The 16,933-nt window shown below is 44.8% G+C and overlaps 1 protein-coding gene across 1 annotated transcript; it reads left to right on the forward strand.

Moving 5' to 3' along the window:
• Nucleotides 1-314: 314 nt before the first annotated feature.
• LOC127585593 (paired box protein Pax-6-like) lies at nucleotides 315-14,602 on the forward strand. The gene is made up of 8 exons (XM_052043181.1): nucleotides 315-323; nucleotides 2,035-2,200; nucleotides 5,554-5,712; nucleotides 8,989-9,071; nucleotides 10,748-10,898; nucleotides 11,581-11,678; nucleotides 12,608-12,764; nucleotides 14,440-14,602. The coding sequence occupies exons 1-8, from the start codon at nucleotides 315-317 to the stop codon at nucleotides 14,523-14,525; spliced, it is 909 nt and encodes a 302-aa protein (XP_051899141.1). The 3' UTR covers nucleotides 14,526-14,602.
• Nucleotides 14,603-16,933: the final 2,331 nt, after the last annotated feature.

Here is a 16,933-nt window from a genome sequence, read left to right on the forward strand (position 1 = left end):
GAGGAGGCTGTGGGAATAGAGAAAGCAGATGGGGAAAGTTACAACTATTTTTTAAAAGAAATATTTTCACTTGTTTATTGGATTTTTTAAAAAGGATTATAACTTGAAATAATTAATGATTTAATTTGAATTGCTCCTCTGTCTTTATCTTTGAAGGTTCCAGCTTCTGCTCACTAATGTGACCAAAGAGAGCTGCCATAACTTGGCAGGAAGTTTCGCTCCTACACTTATGGTTGTCTGTCCATCGAAGGTGACATCACCGAGGTTCCTCAATCACCTAATCTCTTGGTGCAAAAATTCTTCTCTCAGATCTCATGACTGAGGTAAGTTAATCTATTTAATTTGGTTGAAAACTTCACGTTTTGCTGGTTTTACCCTCTTGTCTCCCACACTGGAACAAATCACTGAATCCTGGGAAATCAAGATCCTGCCTGCTCTCTCAGATGGAGATAAAAGAGCGGAGATTCCCCATGTCTCAATGTTATTCAACACCTACTTCTATGTATAAACCAATGTGATTCGTTACCATGTAACTTGATCCTGAATATCTGAACCACCTGACCATCTTATCCACCCCAATTAGATTCCAGGCTGTAATTCACTCCTCTGTATCCATAATTCTAAATGACATGCCCCCCACTTCAATCTCTTTGGTAATATTCTGACCTATAACTTCTCCATATGTATTATTCTGAGTCAGTATGTGTAAGGCCTTAACCATCTCCGACAAGAGAGAGTCTAACTCTGGGAACCCCCTCTCCAACAGCACTGAGGGAGCACCTTTAGCAGATGGAGTGGAACTGTTCAAGAGAGTAGCTCACCATTCTCAAGGGCAATTATGAGTGAGCATCAAATGCTGGCCTGCAATGCTCACACTTTGTAAATGGACAAACAAAAAATACCCTCCCCTTCAAATCCTCAATTATAATTCCAGCCCACAACTCATTCCAATGCAACTGGAATTTTATACAAATCCCCCACAACTAGACTCCAATTTGTAACTCACCCCTGACTATGCGTTATTCTGTATTATTATTATATACTGTACATACAGTTGCTATCCCCCACCATCTACACCCTAGGGGTCATCATTGACCAGAAATCTAACTGGATCATCACATAGATACTGTGGCCACAGGAGCAGGTCAGAAGCTGGATATCCTGCAGCAAGTGACTCACTGCCTGACACCCCCAAAGCCTCTCCATCATCAGGAGTTGATGGAACACTCTGCACTTGCCTGGTCGAGTAGAGTTCCAACAACAAATTTGAGATCAGCCAGAACAAAGCAGCCGATTCACCACTGCAAACATCCAATCTCTTCACCACAGGGGTCACCAACCACCTGCAGGTTCTCCTCTGAGTCATACAACATCTTGACTTGGAAATATATCGCTGTTCCTTCATTGTCATTGGGTCTAACTCTTGGAACTCCCTCTCCAACAGCACTATGTGAGCACTTTTAACAGAAAGAGTACAACAGTTCAAGAAGGCAGACGGAGATGCAAGAGACTGCGGATGCTGGAATCTGGAGCAATAAACAATCTGTGGGAGGAGCTCAGTGGGTCGAGCAGCATCTGTGGGGGGGGGGGGGGGGCAACATTAAGGCTGAAGCAGGGTTTCGACCCAAAACGGCGACAATTCCTTTCTCCTCCACAGATGCTGCTCAACTTGCTGAGTTCCTCCAGCAGATTATTTGTTGTTAGTTCAAGAAGGCAGCTCGTTGTTCTCAAGGAAGTTACAGATGAGCAATAAATACTGGCCAGCAATGCTCACACCCTTTGAACGAATAAAAGATGTACCCCCACCTTCAAACCCTCGATTATATTCCAGCCCACAACTCACTAGTGCATGTGGAATTTTATATAAATTGCCCCTCAATCAGATTCCAGTCTGTAACTCACTCTCATGTATACATTATTCTATATTATTCCATACAAACCCCTGCCCCCACTCCCTGGCTCCTCTATTAGTATCTGTTGTGTTCACAATGCATTGATGACACTGACCCCAGAACTCTGTGTTTCCTCTGTTAGGTTCTGTCTGCAGGCGGAGCCTTGCACACCCTGGCCACTGAGGAACACCCAATGGGAGCGGATGGGATGTACGACAAACTGCGGATGTTGAACGTACAACCAGGGAGCTGGGGAGGACGGTCAGGCTGGTACCAGGGTAGCTCAGTGGGAGGACAGGCCAGTGCAGGTAATACCAGTGACACAACACAAGGATATGTCCCCTGTAAGTCCTCACCACATTTAAACAGTACTCGAAGAACTGTGAACTGCAGGGCCACGGACCTGATGCCAGAAGGTGCGATTAGACTGGGCAGCACCTATTTGGTGTGCCTGGACTTAATAGACCAAATAGGTCTATCATTATTGTTACCATCTATATCCTCCTGTGGTACAAGTTTTCAGTGCCGCCTGTGGACAGGCCAAGTTGCAGCTCTGATTCTGATGACTTTGGGTTCAAATCCCACTTCAGAGACTTGAACACAATGTATCTTAACACTCTCAGTGCAGTGCTGAGGGGGTGCTGCTCTGTTAGAGGTTCAGATGTAAAACAAAGGCCTTATCTGCTCCCTCTGTGGCATTACTTTGAAGACCGGAGGAAAACTCCCTGGTCCATTATTTACCCCTCAAATGGGCATTGCTAAGTACAGATAAACCCAGTCAACTCTCTGGAAAGTTGTTGTGTAGGCAACAGTGACAAGAAGTCACTGACAGTGGAGCACTCTCTCAAAAACTCTCCTTAAAAATTAGGAAAGATGTGTAAGGCTTATAGAACACAGAACAGTACGACACAGGAACAGGCCCTTCGGCCCATGATGTTATGCTGAACTAATTAAATTAGTAATTAAATGCCTAACTAAACTAATCCCTTCTACCTAACATTGACCATATCCCTCCATTCTCCGCCCACTTATGTGCCTATCTAAGAGCCTCTTAAACGCCTCTGTCGTATCTGCCTCCACCAACACCCCTGGCAGCACATTCCAGGCACCCACCGCTTTCTGTATAAAAAAACTTGCCCCGCACATCTCCTTTAAACTTATTCCCTCTCACCTTGAATGCATGCCCTCTAGTATTAGACATTTAATAGAAAATAGGCTTTATAGAAATGCAGCTCTGTTAGCTCAAATTAGCTCAGGAAAGGGAATATTACAGTGCATGGTCTGCCCCTGCACTTGTTTTGCAGCCACAGCCTCGGGCATCCTTTGTGGCTTTAATGGTCATGTGGCTATTAGCCTGATCCACGTACCCATCCCTCCACCCCTGTCCCTGAATTGTTCAAGAAGCCAATGGACTAGTTCAGGGAAACCAATGGAAATGCAACATTGGTATTGGAAACAAGATGGTAAGTTCTGCTTGCTAACTTTTCAATGAAAAATCAGTGCCACAGCTATCAGACTGTCTATCGCCTAATTTTGTGCTGTCACTCACATTCGTCCTCCCACTTTGCTGCCAAAGGGAGTCACAGGTTGTAGTTTGACCAACCTGTTACCTGTTAATTTGTTACCTGTCCATCCTCCCCCCCACACTGTCTCACAACATAAAACTATTGGTATTGGTTTATTATTGTCACTTGTACCAAGGTACAGTGAAAAACTTGTCTTGCATACTGATCGTACAGATCAATTCATTACAACGGTGCATTGACGTAGTACAAGGTAAAAACAATAACAGAATACAGAGTAAAGTGTCACAGCTACAGGGAGGTGCATTGCACGTGGACAATAAAGTGCAAGGTCAAACAAGGTAGATTGTGATGTCAAGAGTCCATCTCATCATATAAGGGAAATGTTCAATAGTCTTACCACCGTGGGATAGAAGCTGTCCTTGAGCCTGATGGTACGTGCCCTCAGTCTCCTGTATCTTCTGCCTGATGGGAGAGGGGAGGAGAGAGAATGACCCAGGTGGGTGGGGTCTTTGATTATGATGGCTGCTTCACCAAGGCAGTGAGAGGTATAGACATGTCTCATTTGTTCTGACAGAGAGGCTTCAACCTGAAACATTAACTTTATTTCTCTTTCCACAGATGCAACCTGACCTAAATTTTGGGTTTTTATTACAGATTTCTGGCATCTGCAGTTTTTTGATTGTCTTTTAACGTTTGACGTAGGGTACTCTGGAAACATTGTCCTGCTGTTTCTCCCTCGGACTCAGTGAGGATTTGTTGCACTGGTGGTGCTTATTTTGTCTCAGGTTCCTGCAACTTGTGGCTGTCCCCTTGGCAATGATATTGTGCATTGGGTTGGTCAGGATTGGGCACCTCGCAGAGGCAAGCGATGGTTATCAGTGGTCAAACCTTGGACTCATCCACTGCTCCTGCTTTCCCCTGGTCCTGCAGGCTGTGTGTGGTGTCAGTGTTTGCTCGGTGGGTGACAATCTTACCCCTGAGAGGGCTTGAGTTCCATTTTAGAGAAAACTGCAACAAATCTCAGCTGAGGCTTCAGTGCATACTGAGAGAGTGCTCCACTGTCAGAGGAAGGGCCCTTTTCCTAAAACACCCAACCAGCTCCCAATAATTGTAAACATCCACCGTAATGATGCCTAGACTGGAGGGCTTGAGTTATAATTGAGGCTGGATAGGCTGAGACTGTTTTCCCTGGAGCGAAGGAGGCTGAAGGGTGACCTTGTAGAGGTATTTAAAATTGTGAGGGGAATAGATAGGGTAAATAGTCATGGTCTTTTTCCCAGGGTATGGGCATAGGTTTAAGATGGGAGTGGAAAGATTTAAAGGGGACCTGAGGGACAGGTTTTTCACAGAGGGTGGTGAGTATGTGGGACGAGCTGCCAGAGGAAGTGGTAGAGGTGGGTACAATTATAACATTTAAAAAGCATTTGGACAGGTACATGGATAAGAAGGATTTTGAGGGATATGGGCCGAACGCAGGCAAATGGGATTAGCATAGATGGCCATCTTGGTCAACATAGACGAGTTGGGCCGAAGGACCTGTTTCCATGCTGTATGACTCTGTGACTCTAGGATATGTCTTTCATATGTCCGTCCTAATGCAATCAAATTTACCTTGGTGTCAGCAACCTAGTTGAAGGTGAATATCAAAAATCTGCAGATACCAGAAATCTGGAACAGAAACAGAAAATACAGGAAACCCTCAGCAGGTCAGGCAGTATCCGTGGAGAGAGAAAAACAGTTCTTGGTCTTTGACCCTCTATGGATGAGATGTTAAAACTGAAGCCCTGTCTGCTCTCTCAGGTGGATGGAAAGCAGTGAACAGGTTGTTCTCTAGTGCCCCAGCCAGTATGTATATCTCACTGAACATTTTGATACTATAATTACAACAATACTGTTTGTGGGATCTTTCTGTGCACAAGTTGGCTTCCATGTTTCCTACTTGGCAACAGAAACACTTCAGTGGTGGTCAAGCACTTTGGGACATTTTGAAAAGACTTGAATCATGCTGCTTAAACACAAGTCTTTCCTTCTTCTAAGGACCAAAGCGGTTTAGACACCTACTTTATTTAACCCAAAAACTGAGTGAGCTTCCTGCCATAAAGACATTGACTCTGTGCCCTTCTGTTTTCAAACAGACAGCTGCCAGCAGCTGGAGGTCAGAGGTGAAAGTGGCAGCGGAATCAGTGTGAACGGAGAAGATTCTGATGAGTCCCAGATCCGACTCCAGCTTAAGAGGAAACTCCAGCGAAACCGCACTTCCTTCACACAGGATCAGATCGAGGCTTTGGAGAAAGGTATCCCCAGGCCAACTCTACTGGTATCAGTAAACACCGGGAATTTTCCAGGAACTAACCTGACTCTGGAACTTTACCTTATCTTCATTGTAACAGTCAGAAGTGCGGTATAAACGCCATACTTGTTTCATCCTTCTGATGTTTGGTGTTTATGCTGCTTCATCCCCTTCCTAAGTGTCTTGTACTTTATCCGTAACTCCTTCACTATTGTTCCGACCTGTCTCTCTTCATGTTATCATCACCATCCGTTTCTCAAGGCATTCCTTCTAGTCTCTCACCTTGCTCTTTGTTTGTGGCTCAGTTGGTTGCACTTTGAGTTGGAAGGGAGTTGGGTTCAAATCCCACTCCAGAGGCTTGAATACACCAATCTGTTGTTGACTCTTCAGCACAGCACCCAGGGAGTGTTGCACCACCGGGGATACTGCCTCTTAGTGGAGGTGTTAAGCTGAAGCTCTGTTTACCCTCTCATGTGGATGGAGGAAGAACACATGGGATTGTTTCAAAGAAGAGCACCCTAGTGTGTCCCGGCCAGCAGTTGTCCCTCGACTCCTGGGCAGTACGGTGGCACAGCAGGTAGTGCTGCTGCCTTGGGAGCCAGGTTCTATCCTGTTCTCAGCTGCAGGTTGTGTGGAGTTTGCATGTTCTCCCTGTACCAGTGGGTTCCTGCCGGGTGCTCTTGTTTTCTCCCACGTTCCAAATGTGTGCCAGTCGGTTAATTGGTCACTGCAAATTATTCCTTAGTGTAGTGAAGAGGCTGAAGAATCAGAAGGGAGTTGATTGGCAGGTGAGAGAGAATGAGTTGCAGAGGTACAGAAGAGGGACAATGGAGCTGATAGCACTGCTCTGTTGGGAGCTAGCATGAACTTAATGGGCTAAAGAGCCCCATTCTGTCTTGTAATAAATAAGTATCTTTGTTGCTGTCTGTGGGAGCTTGCAGTGCAATTTGGCTGTGGTATTTTCTGCATTATGATTTCCCATGTATTTCATCACCTATAAAGTGTTTGGGTCATCCTTGAGAATCTAAACTCATGACTGCGAGCTGTGATTTCAAATCTTGCCCTGGCAGTTGTTAAAATTAAAGACTTAAATCTGGCATTTGGTGATCGTAAATATTGTTATTATTAAAAAAAAAACCTGGTTCACTTCAGAGGAGGAAACCTTTACCTGGTCTACATGTGACTCCATTACCCTTTGGGGTTGACTCTTAACTGCCTTCTGAAGTAGCCCAGAAAGTTCAAGGGTGATGAGAGATGGACAACAAATGCTGGCCGTTCGGAAGTCTGATGGTGGAGGGGAAGAAGCTGTCCCTGAATCGTTGAGTGTGGGTCTTCAGGCTCCTGTACCTCCTCCCTGATGGTAGTCATGAGAAGAGGGCATGTCTCGGATGGTGAGGGTCCTTAATGATGGATTCCGCCTTCTTGAGGCATCGCCTCTTGAAGATGTCCTTGATGGCGGGGGGGGGGGGGGGGGCTGTGGTTGTGCCCGTGTTGGAGCTGGCTGAGTCTACAACCCTCTGCAGCCTCTTGCAATCCTGTGCTTTGGAGCCTCCATACCAGGCTGTGATGCAACCAATCAGGATGCTCACCGTACATCTATAGAAATTTGTAAGAGTTGATGGACAGTCAACCAGTCCGGTCCAGTCCAGAAGAAGGGCCTCGACTGTCCATTTCCCTCCACAGATGCTGCCTGACCCGCTGAGTTCCTCCAGCATCTTGTTTATCGCTCCAGATTCCAGCATCTGTGATCTCTTGTGCGTCTTCATCGGGGTAGGAGGCGGGTTAGACGGTTTATTTTATTTCTCATGTTTTCTTTTTATTCATTCATTCTCAGACATGTCCAGTATTTATTGTCTGCCCCTATTTGTCCCCAGTAGGGCAGTTTCATTTCACAGGGCAGTTACAAGTGAACCGCATTAGTAGATCCAGAGTCACATAGAGACCAGGCTGGGTAAGGATGTCAGATTTCCTCTCCTGAACTACATTAGTGAATCATGTGTTTTCTTTAACCAACAGTCCAGTCGTTTCATGGCCACACTTAGTCATAGAGTCATACAGCACAGAAACAGGCCCTTCAGCCCAACTCGTCTGTGCTGACTAAGTTGCCTCCCTGAGCTAGTCTCATTTGCCTGCGTTTGGCCCACATCCCTCGAAACCTTTCCTATCCATGTACCCGTCCAAATGTCTTTTAAATGTTGTAATTGTACCCGCCTCTGCCACTTCCTCTGACAGCTCGTTCCGCATACCTTCTGTATGAAAATCTGGCCCCCCAGCTCCCTTTTAGATGTTTCCCCTCTCACCTTAAACCTTTGCCCTCTAGCTTTAGACCCCCCCCCCCCCATTCTGGGAAAAAGACTGACCATCCACCTTATCCATGCCCCTCATAATTTTATAAACCTCTATAAGGTCATCCCTCAGCCTCCTTCACTCTAGGGAAAACAGTCCCAGCCTGTCCAGTCCCTCCTTAGCTCCAGTCCCGGTAACATCCTCTTGAATCTTTTCTGCACCCTTTTCAGGTTAATGACACTCTTCCTATAGCTGGGTGACCAGAACTGCACACAATATTCCAAGTGTGGTCTCACCGATGATTTGTACAGCTGTAACATGATGTCTCAACTCCTGTAATCATTGCCCTCAATGCTTAATTTCTGAGACTAGTATTCCAGATTTATTTGTTTACTTGCATTTAAATTCCCCTTTTGTGAAATTTGAGCTCACACCTCCCAATCAATTGTTCAGCTCTCTGGATACACTTCCCGCTGCCTTGGCAAAGCAGCCAGCATAATCGAGGACCCCTCCCGCCCCAGTCATTCTCTCTTCTCCCCCCTTCCAGAAGGTGCAGAAGCTTGAAAACACGTACCACCAGTCTCAAGGACAGCTTCTATTCTGCTGTTATAAGATTCTTGAATGGACCCCTCATACGCTAAAAGATAAACTTTTGATCTTTCAATCTTCCTCGTCGTGGCCCTTGCACTTTATTTGTCTGCCTGCACTACACTTTCTCTGTAACTGTAACACTACTCTTTACTGCTTTCTCTTTTGTACCACCTCAATGTACTTTTGTACTAATTACCAATAATAAACCAATTAGCAATTAATTAACTTAGCCACTATTCTACAGTACCATTCCTGGCCTACAGCTGGATATGAGAAGGTGGGATCAGTGGGGAGATGAGTCCTAGAGTTAAGTGATTTTACTCATTCTTCCCTTTCTTTATGATGGTGAACAGCTTTCCAGCAGGGCACATTGTAAACTTGATTCTTCATATTTCTTCTTAAGAATTTGAACGCACCCACTACCCAGATGTCTTTGCCAGAGAAAGGTTAGCGGCCAAAATCGACTTGCCTGAAGCCAGAATACAGGTAACTGGAGAGGGATGTGCATGTCAGTATAAGATATTAACTAACTCAAGATTTCCTCAAAGTATTGTCCAACTAAATGAGGTCCCCTTTAGATCATTGTTCTGAGCTATTGAGGATTGTGTTGTGATTAATAAAATTAATATAGCCAACTCTACATCTTGCCCTTACTATGCCTGTTATTGTTTTAAGCATGTTATTGGCCTAGTATGTTGTCAAAACTCTTCCCCTGTTAAATGTACCCTGCGATATAATTGATTTCTGTTTATAATCTGGGATGCACTGCTAATGGGGAGATGGAAGCAGCTTTTGAAAGGGAATTGAATAAATACTTGAAACTGGAAAATATCGCAGGGATATGAGGAAAGAAGGGAAATAGGATTGATTTGCTTTCTCTGCAGAAGTGCTGACATGTGCCGAGTAAGCTTTGCTGAATGTTAAATAGTTGCTGAGTCCTGTTCCACATTCATTGAGATTATTATTGCTTTTTGACTAACTCTATCTACCTACCTTTAGAACATAAGAATTAGGAGCAGGAGCAGACCATCTGGCCCTCTGAGTCTGCTCCAGCCTTTTTCAAAATCCGATTTTCTGTCCCTTTTCCTGCACTAACCCCAAATGTCTCGATTCCTATAACATTAAGAAACCCGTCCATCTGTATATTGAATGAACTCAATGACTGAGTCTCCACAGATATCCAAGGTAGAGAATTCCAAGGATTCACCAGACTCTGAATGAACAAATTTCTCCTCCTCAGTTTTATGGTTAAGTGACCAGAACTGCACACAATACACTTCCGCCTGTCAACTCCCAGCTTCTTACATCATTCCCACTCTCCCTCTCCCTCACCTGCCTCTCACCTCCCCCCCTCACCTGGATCCATCTACCACCTGCCAGCTTTTTCTCCATCTCTTCCCCCCACCCTTTTATACTGGCCACCTCCCCTCTTTCTTTCCAGTCCAGATGAAGGGTCTCGACTCGAAACGTTGACTGTCCATTTCCCTCCGTAGATGCTGCCTGACCTGCTGAGTTCCTCCAGCTTTTTGTGTGTTGCTCCAGATTCCCAGCATCTGCAGTCTCTTGTGTCTGCACACAATACTCAAAGTGCAGTCTCACCAATGTCTTGCACTCTTGTGACATTATGTCCCAACTCTAGTACTCAATGCCCTAAATTCTCAATTACACAGATTGTCTGCTACGCATCATACATTATAACAATGATCACTCTTCAAAACTATCTCTTCTGCTCCCCGGTACTTTGACAAGCAGTGAAGAGGATGTTTTATAAATATGCTAAACTTTTTGAGATTAACCAATGTTAGAAATTATTCCTGGCTATCTTCCTTATTAACTGGGCAATTTTAACAATGGTACTGCTGTTGAAATGTCTCATTTCTCCAGCTATTTATGTTTTAAGTCAATTTTTGGGATCTGGGCATTTATTGCCTATCCTTAATTGCCCCTGGGAAAGTAGTATTGAACCACCTGTCGAGCTGCTGCAGTCCTTCTGACCCAGTGAGGATACAGGAACACTGATGTATTTCCTAGTCAGGATGGGTGAGACTTGGAGGCGAATCCACAGACAAATCTGCAGACTGCATTATCACCACAACGCCTGCGACACTGACTGGCCACTGGGGCCCTTCCCTTGTGTTTTTGTCCCCCTCTAACCCCTCCAGGTGTGGTTTTCGAATCGACGTGCCAAGTGGAGGAGGGAAGAGAAGCTTCGCAACCAACGGAGGCAGGCGTGCAATGGCCCGAGCCACGTCCCCATCAACAGCAGCTTCTCGCCGTCGCTGTACCAGTCCATCCCACAGCCCACCACCTCAGGTCATTAGAACAGGTCAACCTGCAGGTCTACTGAACGTGCTCCAAAGCTGCCATGAGCTGGAGGCTTGTCTTTGCAGTGGGAATGAGTAAAGGGAGGGAGGGGTAACTCCACCGGCCAGAGATGAGTTTCACCCCCGGGTGGCTCATTTATAACTCATACTGTTTTTAAGTTTCCTCAGATTAATCCATCTTTTGGATCCGATGTTCTTGCCAATGACCCAATCTGCTCTCAGAAAGCAGTCCAGATGAAGGGTCTCGACCCCAAAATGTCGACTGTCCGTTTCCCTCCACAGATGCTGCATGACCCACTGAGCTCCCCCAGCAGCTCGGTTTTTGATCCAGATTCCAGCATCTGCAGCCTCTTGTGTCTCCCGTCCACCGAGTCCGTCAGGTGGACATAGAAAATCCCATAGCTCTGTTTCGAAGAGGAGCAGAGTGCCTCTCACCTGTGCCCTGGCCAATATTTATCTCTCAAAAATGAACCATTTCTGGGACCTTCTGTGCCTGAATAAGCCGCTCTGTATCCTTTCTGGCAGGAGTGATGGCATCATTGGCTAAACAGTGCTCATGAGGTTGTGTAAGGCATTTCAGAACTGTGTTCCCTCTCTCGTGAGTGACTGACTCTTGCTCTGAGTTTGTAATTTGCACTGATGTTATTTTTCTACCCCGACCCCACCCCCAGGTCCAATGATGAGCAGAAATGAAGCCTCTCTGACCAACAGTTACAGCGGGCTTCCCCCAATGCCATCCTTTGCCATGGCAAACAATCTCCCCCTCCAGGTAAGATTTACCAGCATGTCCACACATGGAAGGAATGCCAATTGAGCTTGATTGGTAGCTCAAGCAAGTGAGATGGAAGCCAACAGTGTACTCCGACACTTAGTACAGTCTAGGCTGGTGCCTCAGGACTGTAATAAATCTGCTTCTTTGTCAGAAGTTCTTACCTTTGGACATAGCATTAAAAAAAGCTTATGTCTGTCTGGGATATGTCAAACAGAAAAAGATCCGTTGGGATCTCCCTTGATGTCCAGCATTACTGAAAACATGATATTTGGTGATTTATCCTGGATTTTGTCACAATTTGCTTATGCAGTTTATTCAAATGTGTCATCTCTGCACTGGCTTATAATGTGCCTTTGGATATTTTGACGATGTGACTGTGCCCTAGAAAATGATTAAGGTATTGTAGCCTTTGTAATGATGTGGGATGTATAAGGTAATCAGGCTACGACCATGCCCCTGTTAACTGATAGGGTTGTCACCTGTTCTGTGGAAGCAAGCTCTGTATTCCCCTGACAGAAGTTGAGTGACTCTGCTGAGGAAGCAGCACAAAGCATTGACAGTGACCATTCACCCGCTTCTCCTGGGGATCTGATAAATTCCTGCCAACGTTACAGTGAAAGGTTGGAGAGAAGAGGGGGCAGTCTTTGTTTGGACAGGACAACAAGCCAAAACCAGAAGTTTCTCAGAGGATCATCAAGGTCATTACAGACAGTGTGGTGCTCCCTCAGTACAGACGGTGCGGTGCTCCTTCAGTGCTGACAGTGCTACATTTTGTCTGTAATGTCCCTCCTACAGTGCTTTGAGCTTATGAGCTTCCACAAATGCGGCTATGTTACTGGAATCAAACATTTGACATTCTGTGAGTTTAGGACCCTCATCAGTTGGTCTTTGAAGGAAATGTTTTGCTTCCTACTGTCTTTCAGCAGCCTGTCCAGCCAGTTCCAAGTCAAACCTCATCCTACTCCTGCATGATTCCAGCCAGCCCTTCTGTCACTGTGCGGAGCTATGACACGTACACTCCACCCCACATGCAGCCGCACCTGAACTCACAGCCCCTGGCTACCACAGGAGCCTCCTCTACAGGTGAGGACCAAAGCATGTGCAGAGGATGTGGTAAGTGGTTTGCCAAACTCACTCACCCCTTGGTGGCTTATAACACAGAGTAGGTTGGTTGGACAAAATTGGGCTATAGTGTAGTATATGTGCATTGTGTAATTGGAATGGTGTTGAAGACCAGCAAAGATTTGCCAGACCCTGGGTATTTATTGGTATTGGTATTGGTTTATTATTGTCACTTGTACTGAGGTACAGTGAAAAGCTTGTCTTAAAAACCGATCATACAGGTCAATTCATTACACAGTGCAGTTACATTGAGTTAGTACAGAGTGCATTGATGTAGTACAGGTAAAAAAACAATAACAGTACAGAGTAAAGTGTCACAGCTACAGAGAAAGTGCAGTGCAATAAGGTGCAAGGTCACAACAAGGTAGATCATGAGGTCAGAGTCCATCTCATTGTATAAGGGAACTGTTCAATAGTCTTATCACAGTGGGGTAGATGTTGTCCTTAAGTCTGGTGGTACGTGCCCTCAGGCTTCTGTATCTTCTACCCGATGGAAGAGGAGAGAAGAGAGAATGTCCCAGGTGGGTGGGGTCTTTGATTATGCTGGCTGCTACACCAAGACGATCATACAGAGGTAAAGACAGAGTCCAAGGAGGGGAGGCTGGTGTCTGTAATGCGCTGGGCTCTGTCCACAACTCTCTGCGGCTTCTTGCGATCTTGGGCAGAACAGTTGCTGTACCAAACCGTGATACATCCAAATAGGATGCTTTCTATGGTGCATCGGTAAAAGTTGGTGAGAGTCAAAGGGGACAAACCAAATTTCTTTAGCCTCCTGAGGAAGTAGAGGTGCTGGTGAGCTTTCTTGGCCATGGCATCTACGTGATTTGACCAGGCCATTGGTGATGTGCACTCCCAGGAACTTGAAGCCCTCAACCCTCTAGACATTGATGTAGACAGGTGCACATACACCGCCCCCTTTCCTGAAGTCAATGACCAGCTCTTTAGTTTTGTTGACATTGAGGGAGAGGTTGTTGTTCATGACACCATTCCACTAAGCTCTCTATCTCCTTCCTGTACTCCGACTCATCGCTGTTTGAGATATGGCCTACAATGGTGCTGTCATCTGCAATGCAGTCTTGTGGGGCACCAGTGTTGAGAATAATCGTGCCGGAGGTATTGCTGCCTATCCTCACTGATTGCGGTCTGTTTGTTAGAGAGTCAAGGATTCAGTTACAGAGGGAGGTGTTGAGTCCTAGATCTCAGAGTTTGGTGACAAGCTTGCTTGGAAATTGTATTGAAGGCAGAGCTGCAGTCAGTAAACAATAGTCTAACGTATGTGTCTTTACTGCCCAGATGCTCCAGAGAGACCCAAAAAATTAAGGTTGTTTTGATTGGCGCAAGGAAATTTATGAAGGGAGGTAATAGACTTTTCTGAAATCAAAGTGAACACGCAATAAAAGATTGTATTGATGAAGGAACTAATTCAGAATGGTTACTGAAAAACTTAAGAGAATGATTAAGATACATTATTTTCATACAGCAGTCAGAAGATCTTTCATGAAAGGTTATTAACATGAAACATTAACTCTGTTTCCCTCTTCACTGATGCTGCCCGGACTGCTGAGTATTCCCGGCACTTTCTGTTTCTGTTTCATTACCATTATTTTTCTTCCATATATTTGTTGTTTTCCCACAGGACTCATCTCCCCTGGAGTGTCGGTACCTGTTCAGGTTCCTGGTGGTGACCAAGAGATGGCTCAATATTGGCCCAGGCTGCAGTAAGGAGGGGGCGGAGGGAGAGATGGGACGTAAAGACAAATTTGAGTTGACCCCAGACTCTGTCTGCAGTGTCTCAGAGGTGTCAGTGCAATATGAATCCACCCTGTTGAGTGAAGTGGGACTTCACTAACATAACAAGGACTGACAGTCTTAATTCTGATTTTTTTTTAAAGAAAAAGGAATTTAATTGGAGCCTGTTGCAACACAATTATTGTAATCTCCATGTAAAGATGTAAGAGCTGTCGTTATGTGGTAAAGAGCTTCACTGTGAAAAGGTGAAATAACTGGAGAAGAATGGAAGGGAGGGATCTTGGCTTGAGTCACCATGGCGCAGGAAGAGATTTACTTAAAAACATTGTAAGTGGTACCTCCACAAAAGGTCGCAGTGTTTTCATAAAAAGGGAGGGGTAAGTAGCTGGATTGCACTTGCATTGGAATGGCCTGACTTGTTGGGACAAATGGCCTCATTCTTGTCTGCGATTCTGTGACTCAACAGAGGAAAGGGAGGGGAAGTTGACTTCTATAGGGCCACCGGTGATGTCCACCCGTGAGCCAGCCTTTTCCACCTGAAATGTCACTCATCGTTCCCACCTTTTTTTTGTATCCCTTGCTCCGTACATTGTATGTTGGTTCTGGGGAGGATCTATGCCTTTGTGGAATTAACCAGGGTCAGATGGTAAGGTTACTGAGCTAGCATCCAGAGGTTCAAGCTCAAATCCCACCATCGCAGCAGACATTTCAATGTAAGTGATTACAAAACTTCATTACAAAAGAAAAATTGTTGACCATGGAACCACTGGAGTGTTACAAAATCCCGTTTTGTTCACTAATGTTGTTCTGGGAAGGAATTCTGCCTATGTGTGACTCCAGCCCCAAAACTATGTGATTGACTCTTCACTGTCCTTTGAAATAGACTAGCAAGGTATTCATTTCAAGGGTGGAACATAAATGACAGCCTTGCTAGTGATGTTCAAATCAAGTCCAGTTGAGTTTATTATCTTGTGTACAAGTACGGTGAGGTACAGGTACAATGAAAAACTTGCTTGTAGCAGCATCACAGGCACGTAGGTACAGAACACACACAGAACATCAAGTATACAAGATAATGAAGAAAAAAGACTGTGCAAAACAAGACACTAGTGCAAGAAAAGCACAATCAGAATAAGTCCATGGAAGTGCATCCTGTAATCGAAAATATAAAATCCATTGATTCTAACAGAGGTTTGGGTCCAATCTGTGATGATGCTGTTATTTTTCTAAAATAGATTCTGCAGTTTTATCAGGTGGCAGTGTATCAAATGTTTGATTGCATTTTTTAGTTACCTGTTACTGATAATATACACAACTGACACCCTTTCAGTAATTGACTCCTTATGGAAACATTACCAGCAGAATTATACAGTTCAGCAACACTCCATCTGTCCTGCTCTCCAAGCAGGCTGCTTAATTAGTCCTGCTCCCCTGGTCTTTTCCCAGTTCCATGGGACTTTTAAAATAAAACATTAAAATACTGACCTGTTTCCCTTTTTAAAGTATTGAATTTGCCTTTCAGCAGTACATTCCACGTTGCAAGAACCGGCTGCACAAAAGATAAATTCTCCTCAGCTCCATTCTGGTCCTGTTGCCACTGGCAAATCTGGACCTCTCCAAGTTACCAGCCCACAGTTCCTTATGACATAGAACAATGTCATTTTGGCCCATCGAGTCTATGCTGACTCTACCGGTGGATTCAATACTGAAGTTGGAGCCTAATCAGTGATTTGCAATACTTATTGTGTGATTGACAATAAGAATATGGTCAAATATCAAGGATACACCAGAACACTTCTTGACTTTCATAAAATTACAGACAATTAATGACTCACAAGGAGGTCATTTGTTCTATTGCTGTCTTCGTCCCAGCCTCATCCAACCTTCTGCTACTTGATCTGTAACTCTGTGGGTTACAGGTCTTTAAGCCCGCAATCCTATCATTACATCCTAAAAACAGTCTTCTATTCCCAGTCATGTATGGTACAGCCTGCTGTGTTAAAACTAAAACTCATTGAACTGTCTTCAGTTTACAACTCTTGCTTTCCCAGTACATTGTGGAGCTCCAGTCACCCATCTCTCTAATCTCCTGGGCTTGGACCTGCTTTCTTGTTGATTCACCTTGCTTTCTACTGCTTTAGCCCTTGAATGACTATGTGGTGACTTAGTGGTTAAATTACTGGACAAGTAAACCAGAAGATGAATGAACATGAGGAACTCACAATTCAAATCCCACTGCTGGAAAATTTAACATAACAATTAAATAACCTGGAATTAAAATCGCTTTTATTCACTTAGATTGCCAGCACCTAATGTCCATCCCTATGGCCCCTGAACTAAAAAGACAGTTTAAGAGTAAACGGCAATGGTTGAGCTGGAAG

Source organism: Pristis pectinata, chromosome 33 (genome assembly GCF_009764475.1).
Source record: "Pristis pectinata isolate sPriPec2 chromosome 33, sPriPec2.1.pri, whole genome shotgun sequence".
In the NCBI taxonomy this organism is placed as follows: domain Eukaryota; kingdom Metazoa; phylum Chordata; class Chondrichthyes; order Rhinopristiformes; family Pristidae; genus Pristis; species Pristis pectinata.